This window comes from Vombatus ursinus, unplaced genomic scaffold (genome assembly GCF_900497805.2).
Source record: "Vombatus ursinus unplaced genomic scaffold, bare-nosed wombat genome assembly UNPS02014818.1, whole genome shotgun sequence".
Taxonomy (NCBI): domain Eukaryota; kingdom Metazoa; phylum Chordata; class Mammalia; order Diprotodontia; family Vombatidae; genus Vombatus; species Vombatus ursinus.
Genome location: NW_020954596.1, coordinates 8,589,071 through 8,598,200, shown reverse-complemented (window position 1 = coordinate 8,598,200; position 9,130 = coordinate 8,589,071). Strand labels below are relative to the sequence as shown.

The following is a 9,130-nucleotide window of genomic DNA, read 5'->3' as shown; positions in this document are numbered from 1 at the left end:
TCTCACATTTCTCCGTATCTGTCCTACTTATTCTTTCTTTCTTTCTTTCTTTCTTTTTTTTATTGAGATATATTTGAGTTTGAGTCACATCCTCCATTCTCTCACCCATCCCTTATGTTCCCCATCCTCTCCCCAGGCTCTGTTCCCACCACCTTTCCCTGTCCTTGGCACCTTCATTCAGTGCCCACTCTGTCCCTCCCCTCGCCATTGGCTGCAGTGCATGTCTTAGGATGAATTTCACAATCTCTAGCTGTCTGTAGATTTTCTTTGCCCCTTCTTCAGGATCCCTCCCTAATCAGTTCTTTGTAAGTACTAGGAATAGGATGCAGAGAACATATCCTAACAGTGTTCTGAGTCCAAATTAATTGAGTGAGACCTAGTGAGCATTGATGTAAAGTCTTACAGTTGAGTACAAGAAATAAAATTCACAAGTACAAGAGAAGAGATATTTCTCTGAGAAAAAATCTGAGCTTTTTAGTGAATTAAAAACTCAATATGAGTCAACTGTGTCAAATGGTGGCCAAAGAATGTAACTCCATCTTGGACTACACTTGCTAAGGACAGGGCAGTATCTAGGATGGGAGAGATGCCAGCCCAGGTGGGCTCTGCCTTCCCTCATCAGACCTCACCTGGAGCGTTGTTGGATATTCTGGATACCACATTTTAGGAAGGCCATTGATGAGCTAGAGAGGAGCTGGAGGAGGGCAGCCAGGATGAGGGAAACTTATTATTTCTTGTAGCACGGTAATATTCCACTAGGTTTATGTACCATAATTTATTTAACCATTATCCATTTGATGGACATCTACTTGTTTGCAGTTCTTTGCAACTACAAAAAGTTCTGTTAAATATTTTTGGTGTATATAGGCCTTTCTTTTTTATCATTTATGTCCTTGGGGTGTATGCTTTAGCTCTATGATAAACTAAATTCCTTTGTTTAGTTTTTAAGGTCTTTTACCTGAATCTAACCTATCTTTTCACTCTCATTGAACATTGCCCCTCTCTTGCACTCTTCAGTACAGCCACACTGGCCTTCTCTTTGTTTCTCCTGCACACATTCCATTTCCCATCTCTATTTTCCATGGCTATACCTCATGCCTGGAATGCACTCACTCCTTGCCTTTGCTTTATGAAGTTTCTCTCCTCTTTTTTTTTTCTCTCTCCTCTTTCAAGGTGCAACTCAGGCACCTACCTTCTACATGAAGCCTTTTCTTATAGCTTCCAACTGCTAGTGTACTCCCTCCCAGACTACCTTGTAACGAACTATTTTGTATATATTTTTACCTTAACAGTGTATATTTTTATGTAAATGTTGTGTTCCCTCATTAGGATGTAAGCTCATTGCGAGTACAGATTTTCCTTCCTTTTTACTTGTATCCCCAGTGCCATAGCACATAGTAGGTACTTAATGAACACTTGTGGATTGATTTCTTTTTTAATAAACATTTTAGTCATTTTCTTAGTTATACTAGTTCACAGCTCTACCAGTAGTGCATTTGTATGCCTGTCTTTCTATCAGCCCTTAACTGTCATTGCCAGTCTACAAGGTGTGAGGTGAATCTCAGAATTGTTTTGGTTTGTCTTTCTCTTATTATTAGTAATGTAGTGTATTCTTTCATACAGTTGTTAATAGTTTGAAATTCTTCTTTTAACAACTCTTGATATTTAGCCACTTTTCTATTGAGGAATGGTTTTTGGTCTTATATATTTCTATTAGTTATCTATATATCTTATTACCAGATCTTTATCAGAGATATATGGTAGAAAAAAATTTTTTCCCAGTCATTTCCCTTCTTATCCTAGTTGCCTTAATTTTGTTCCTGCAAAATCCTTTCAATTTCACGTGATTGAAGTAATCTACTTTGTCTTTTGTAGTCATCTCTATCCTTTGTTCGATTTAGAATTCAGTTCTTAGCCATACCTGTGAAAGATACCTGATTTGCTTCTCTTCTGACTTTTTTTATGGTGTGACCTTTAATGTTCAGGACATATAACCAATTTGAGTTTAATGTGGCATGTGGTATAAGATCTTGGTTTTAACTATGTTTCTTCCATACTACTTTCTAGTTTTTCCAGCAATTTTTGTTAAATAGAAGCTTCTTGCCTGGGAAATGTATGTTTTCAGGTTTGTAGAACACTAGGTTATTTCTGATTTTTTTTTTACTTTGTTCTATTAATATATCTTTCTGGTTTTTTGTTCTTGTTTTTTTTACCAGGACCAAATGGTTTTGATTATTACTATTTCATAATATATTGTGATGTCTGGAATTTGAGGTCTGCTATTTCCATTTCATTCCTGTCTTTTTTTCATTGTGTCCCTTGATATTCTAGAATTTTTTTTCTGCAAATCTTTCTATTTTTGTCTTGTTTTGTAGTTTGATAGCACTGAATTTAGGTTGCGTTGTCATTATTGTCAAAGCATGATCCAACATGAGGACTGACTGTTACTCGAGTTGCGTAAGTTCTTAATCAGAGATACTGTCTTTTCTGCCACTTCTTATATGCAAGTCATCATTATAAATATGTTACAGTTCTTCATAATTACTGTGGGATTCTTAGTTGTGCTTTCAGTCACTTGTAGTTTTGTTTCTTCAGAGTTTATGTCCTGTGATCCATAGTCCTACAGCATTACAGGACAGGATATTAGGGTTAAGAGAATGTGTTTTTGTTTCAAGGATTAGCTTGAAATTTTAAAAAATGCTACACAATTTCCTCAAAGAAAATTAGCCTGCTTTCTTCCTCTTATTCAATTCTAGACCTAGGCATTCCTCATCTGCAGTGGCTGTGTACAATCAGTGTACTAATGGACTCTTTGTATGGTCTCTTCATCCAAGTGTGTATCCCTGTCTCCCAGTCTGAACAGTACCTGTTCATCTACTTTGTTTTTCCTGCATGGATTGTTAAAGGTTTATCTCTTATGTCTAGTTCTAAATGATTTGGAGAAGTCTAAGAGAAGTCTGAGAGATGTTATTTGCCTCCAAGGAGCTTGGGGGACAAAACAAACAGGATACAAATGGAAGAATCAAAAGCAATTCAGCATACTAAGTCACAAAGTTTTAAGTGTTAAGAGCCTGAAGATTAGAGACAAGTACTGTAGGCATGAGAGTAATCTCACAAGATTACAAGGAAGTGCTAGTAAAATATCAATCAGTCTTTCTACCCTTCACATACAGTGTTCATTGCTGCCTCCACGCCTTAATCATATTATCTCACCCATCTGAAATATCTTTTTTTCCCTTCAAATATAACAACTCTTTCAGAGCTGCTCTCCTTCTTACCCTTGTAAATAGAGTCCCTGGTTCTGGGAAGGAACTACACCAGGTTCAGAGTACACTACAGGTTCCTACTACTAAATCTGTGGCTCATGAGTCTCCATTGGTGCATTCACATTTAATAGCCAATTGACATAGTTAGCTCAAAGCAAAGGTCTTTACTGAAATTTTATATAAGGAGTGATTGCTTTTCTGGAATAATTTGAGTATACTTCTTCCTTATAAGACTGAATGATTTCAAGGACACTGAAAAATTCTGTGATTCTAATATATGCACACAGAGCTCCCAAACTACCTTGTGCAATCAGTTCAATTAAAAATGCATTGATTAAGTTCCTAATAGCATGAACAATAGTATCAAAACATTTCCACTATAAACATGGAATGTACTGAAGCAGTAATCATCAAACTAGTTGGTAACACATAGGAAATACACAAACAAGTGAGTAGAATAAACTGAATTAGCAGGCATCACCTAGTGCTCTATTAACCTGAGGACACAAAATATTTGGAAAAGAACTCCCTATGTGATAAGAACTACTGGGAAAGCTGAAAAGTAGTTTAGTAGAAATTTAGGTTTAGAGTAGCTTGTGTGTGTGTGTGTACATATATGTACACACATCTATCTATATGACAATACCAGCTTGTACCGTGTTGCAGTAGGCTTAGAATGGATATGGAACATGAATGTGAATGGTCATGCCATGAAAAAGATTATGAATGAAGGAAACTGAGTACCTTTCAAAACAATGAAACTTTGACTGGGGTAAGAATTCTTAATCAAATGAAGGCTGCAGGATACCACAAAAGACAAAATAGGCAGTTTTGACTCCACGAAATTGAAAAGCTTTTTTATCAACAAAATCAATGCACTTAGGAAAAAGCAGGAAAAGTTTCCGTTTTAGAAAAAGCTGGCATGTCAAATATTACTGTTACTTAATGTCTAAGATGTGGAAGGAATTAACAAATGAACGTATCACAGAAAGAGACATTTCCCATTGCAAAAATGATCTAAGTTTGTGAACAAAGTTTCTCAAAAGAATTGCAAAATATTAACCTTAATGAAAATTTGCTCCAAATCACTAATAGTAAGAGAAATGTAAATCAGAACTTTGAGGTTTCACATTATACTCAGCAAATTGGCAAGGATGGTAAAATATGTAAGAAGTCAATGTTGGAGGAGCTACGAGAAGACCAGTGCAATAAATTACTGTGGAATTGTGAATTGTTTCAACCATTCTAAAAAGTAATGTGGAATTAAGATGCAAAAGAGACTGAAATTTCTGTAATCTTTGACCCAATGATCCCATTTCTGGCATATTCCCTAAGTATATAATAACAAAAAAGAAAAAGGCCCCTAGCCACACCAGCGTATTTATAGCCATACTTCTTACAGCACCAAAGAATATTAAAGAAATTAGATGTCTGTAGATTAAGGAATAGTGTGATGGTATTCTACCATAAGAAACAATGAATGTGATAAATTTCCAGAAACATCTGAAGACTTATGTGAACTGATAAAAAATTAAATAATTAGAACTAGTAAAACAATATACTCGATGACTGTTAATGTAAAGGGAAACAACAAAACAGAACAAAACCCTGAACTTGAATGCGGCATAATTAAAATGACTAATCTTACTCCTAACTAAGTGTTGGGGGAAAAAAAAACACTTCCCTCCCTTCATTGTAGAGGTGGGTGATTAAGGATGTGCAATATACTGTCTAACACAGTAAATATGCTGGTTGAGTTTGATACGTCCTTTTTCTTTTTGTAATCTTTGTTACCAAGAATTAGTTCAATGAATAGGCTTAGATGAAGGGAAATATTTAGAAATGAATGTAATATAAAAAAAAATATTAAAAACTTCCCTGCCAACTTCTTGTACAACTGCTTTACTCTCTTTAGACTACTCCTTTCCTTTGTTACTGAATAATTTTTACTTGTATTTAGGTTTTCTTGAGAACTTTTCCTCCCTGTTGGACAGGCTTCCATGTAATCCCTTCCATGAACCCTTTAAAATCTTCTCCTTGAAAGCCTGGAGTATATGTCAAACTTTACTTGGATTTCCTTTCCTTCCCTAACACAAATTCTAAAATAAAGATGTGCTTTGGAGATAGGGAATGCATGTAGCCATCAGGAAAGGGGCAAAGCTTTGAGGAGACAGATTAAATAAAAAAAAAATAGTTCTGCATTTTGCCACTTGCATTGATACTTCCTACAAGACTTGACTCCCCATTCCTGCAACTAGTTTGCTATTTCTTTTGGATTTTGGTGCTCAAATAGTGATGTTTTACCTGACTTAAAGTTTTTAGGAATCACAGTATTGTAGTTCTCATTTTTAATTTTTTTCTTATTAGAAATGAGAGAAAACAAGCCATTCTGCAACATTGAGAAGACAAGTAAACAGTTCTAGTAAACTCAAGCCAAATTAATATTCTAGAATATTATTACCTAGAAAACAGTTTAATAAATCTATCACTTCCTTCAGTAACTAAGCAACTATAGTTATGAATGATTTTCATTTTTACTCTCATTAAAAATTGCTACATTTGTGCAATTGTCCACCCAAAAGGGGTGATGCTATAATTAAAATGTTTATCCGTTTTTTGGTTTTAATCAAAGATATCGAGCTGTTTGGAGATACAAAATTACAGCATTTTATAATTAAAACTTTGTTGTCTTTTTAGTTATGTCTCAGCCATGGTACCAGTAAAATCGCCAAAAGAATATTATGTACAACAGGAGGTAATCGTGCTTTTTTGCGAAACAGTGGAGAGGTAAGAATATAACAGATAAATAACTAATTCATTATGCTTTTTATTTCCCACAGTTTAGTCTTTTGTAGGATTAGCAAATAACTGATGATTATGAAATATTATTTCCTAAGGGATGAGATAGAGGTATGAAATATTATTTCCTAAGGGATGAGATAGAGGTGAGGATGGGGGCAGTTCTGCTTTTATGTGGAGCATGAAAACTCAGAATCATTACTTTTAGCTACTTAGGATCTAGCTAGGTCAATGTTGAAAATTTTGAATATTTTTCTTGTGGAGCCCCATGTTAAATTATTTAGCTATAGATAAAGTGGCAGCCAGTCAGTCAACAAGCATTTATTACACATTTACTATGTGCCAGACACTGTGCCTAATATTAGAAGTACAAAGAAAGGTAAACACAGTTTAATGGAGTCAGCAGTTATCAGCAAAAACTAAAACAGATGGGAAAGATGGGTTGAATCTAATAAGATTAAATTTAGTGTTCACTACTTCACGGATCTCTGCCATTGAATCAGTTTAGTTTGACAACAGCTTTCAATATGTATAGGATACTCTAGATAGACAAAAATGAAATAACCATTGCTTTTAAGGAGCTTATGTTCCATTGAAGCAGATTTCAGGGGAAATGGACAGGAAATAGACTATAACCTTACCTAAGGAAATAGGAGGTCATTTGGGGAGGGAGAGAATATTTAAAATGCAGGGGTAGGGCCTGAGGTGTATCAGAAAAGACTATGTATTTGGTGGGTGAGGCTCAAATGCAGAAAAGGATCTATGAGGTGCCATTGTAGATAATGGGGACAGATTCTGTGATGGCACAGAGACCAAGGAATCTTGAATTTGAGTTATGTTCACTGAAACAGAAAAGATATGAAGAGAAATATGAAATGAGTTGGGAAAAGTAGACAGGAGCCAGATTATAGAGGGCTTTAAATGTCAGGCTGAGAAATTCATATTTTATCCTTGAGGCAGTAGGGAGCCAGTGGAGGTAAATGAGCAGTGAAATTACTTAGTCAGACTTGTACACTAGGAAGGATATTTTAACAACTATGTGAGTATAGAATTAGAGGGAAGAAAGGCAGGAACTAGAGAAGCTAATTAGGAAGCTAGTACAATAGCCGTGGCTGGAGGGGATAATGGCCAGGACTGAAGTCATTGTCTAAGTGGAGAAAGAGGACAGATTATGTCCCTATCCACCCAACACTTTGTCATCCCTCCCAACACCTGGTCCTTTGGGACTTCAGGACCATTTGATCTTCCTTAAGGTGATCTTGCTTCTATGTGGTAGCCCTCCCAGTTAGAGCTTGAACTCCTGGACAACAGGGACCATCTCACTTTTTCTTTTTGTACTCTCAGAGATTAGTACTTGGCTTTTCATTTGACTTATTTGCAAAACATTCCTGCATTGGTGAGCTGGTTTGGGAAGTAAAGGACTCTACTGTGGTTCCCTTCCCGATCAAAATTTAAAAGGTTTTAGGTGTTAACAATGACATTGCAAGGGATTGTGGGACGGGGGATACAGCTATAAGGTATCAGTTATTAACAGTGACATCACTACGGAAAATGGCGAGCTGAGCTCTGACACTAAGTGCCTTATTTAAGGTTGTTTCCTCCTAATTTGGTCGGGTAGGGGAGTGGGGGAAGGGTTTTGCATTTGAACCAGTGAATTGGTTAAAAAAAAAAATGGCAGCCTTCATTTTATTTTTTTCCCTCTTTCATGAAATTGCAAGTTTTCTTACTGTTCATTTGTATATAATCTACTGAAAAAGTAACAAGTTATTAATAATTTCCTTTTTTTAAAATTGGCTAGAGCTCTAAAGCTTGGATACCTCACTCAAGACATGATTGATGACTATGAACCAGCATTAATGTTTACAATTCCAAGATTAGCCATTGTATGGTAAGTATTAGGCAATATTTGGGAAGCTCTGCTATTTCATTTGGTTCCTTTGAAAAAGTCAAATCATTTTGAGGAAATCTGGTGATATGGTGTATAAGACAACAGAAACCAGGATTGTTTTAAGGTGATATTAAATAATAACTGCATTTTGCATAGAATTTTGTGCTTTTCAAAGAACATTGACTTATATTTTAATGTTTATTCTTTTCAGCAACTTTTTGAAGTAAGTAGTGCAAATATTACTATCCCCATTTAAGAGATGAAGATAATAAGGCATAGAAAAGTTAAGTGACTTTGCACGAAGTCACACTGCTCATTAGTAATACGACCAGAATTAGGACCAAGGCTCCTTGATTCTTAGTCTAATTTTATTTACAAAATGCCAAAATACACCCCAAAAGATAAATTACCACCACTTTTTTTAAACCATGGAAGTAATCTAGTGTGATATAGGGAATGAAAGACCTTTTACAATATTACTGTTTTGCCATCATGTTGTATCTTGAAAATGGAATGCTTGATGTTTTATGACAAAGGTGGATAGTGACTCCAGGAAAGCACTGGAGCTTGGTCATACAAAGCTGTAAGTAATAGGTAGAGTCCCCTTCCAGTGTAAGACATAGGATGGAGCACAGGTCTGATCACGTTGCAGGCTGCCCAGAAAATAAGATCAGAGACAAACAGGAATCTACTACAGGAGTCCCAGAAAGAGTCAAATCTCAGAGCCAAAAGAGCAATATAGAATTGTCCAAAACGACGGGTTCAGGATCTTCTGTTGAAAATGAGATGGCAACCATCAGGAAGTAGAAATACACTGAATCATGGTGCTGACATATATACACTGTAGGGGTTCAGGATAAATTATACTAGGGAAAAGCAGTGGGAATTATTCTGTCTTAAATCTCTCATTTGCCAAATCTGATGGCCTCCTCTCAATCCTCCTCCTCTGCAGCATTTGTCAGTGTTGACCACCCTTGCCTCTTTGATGCTCTCTGCTTTCCATGTTTCTTTGATATTAGTCTCACACTTATCTGACCCTTTTTCATTGGGCCTCTATGCAGGTTTATCATTATTATCCCACGCTCTGACTGTGGGTATCTCTCTAGGCTCTGTCCTGTCCTCCCCTCCAATTCCCTGTTCTCTCCTCTCCTCTCATTTCCTCCCCTGTCCTTTCTTT

At 36.1% G+C, this 9,130-nt stretch overlaps 1 protein-coding gene across 3 annotated transcripts in view; it reads left to right on the top strand.

Moving 5' to 3' along the window:
* ZFYVE28 (zinc finger FYVE-type containing 28) overlaps nt 1–9,130 on the top strand; it is a 188,175-nt gene that overhangs the window by 63,237 nt on the left and 115,808 nt on the right. For all 3 annotated transcript variants that reach the window (XM_027835962.1, XM_027835961.1, XM_027835963.1), the window contains exons 5-6: nt 5,964–6,053; nt 7,864–7,953. In XM_027835962.1, the coding sequence (XP_027691763.1) occupies nt 5,964–6,053; nt 7,864–7,953 (180 nt within the window). The remainder of the gene's footprint in view (nt 1–5,963; nt 6,054–7,863; nt 7,954–9,130) is intronic.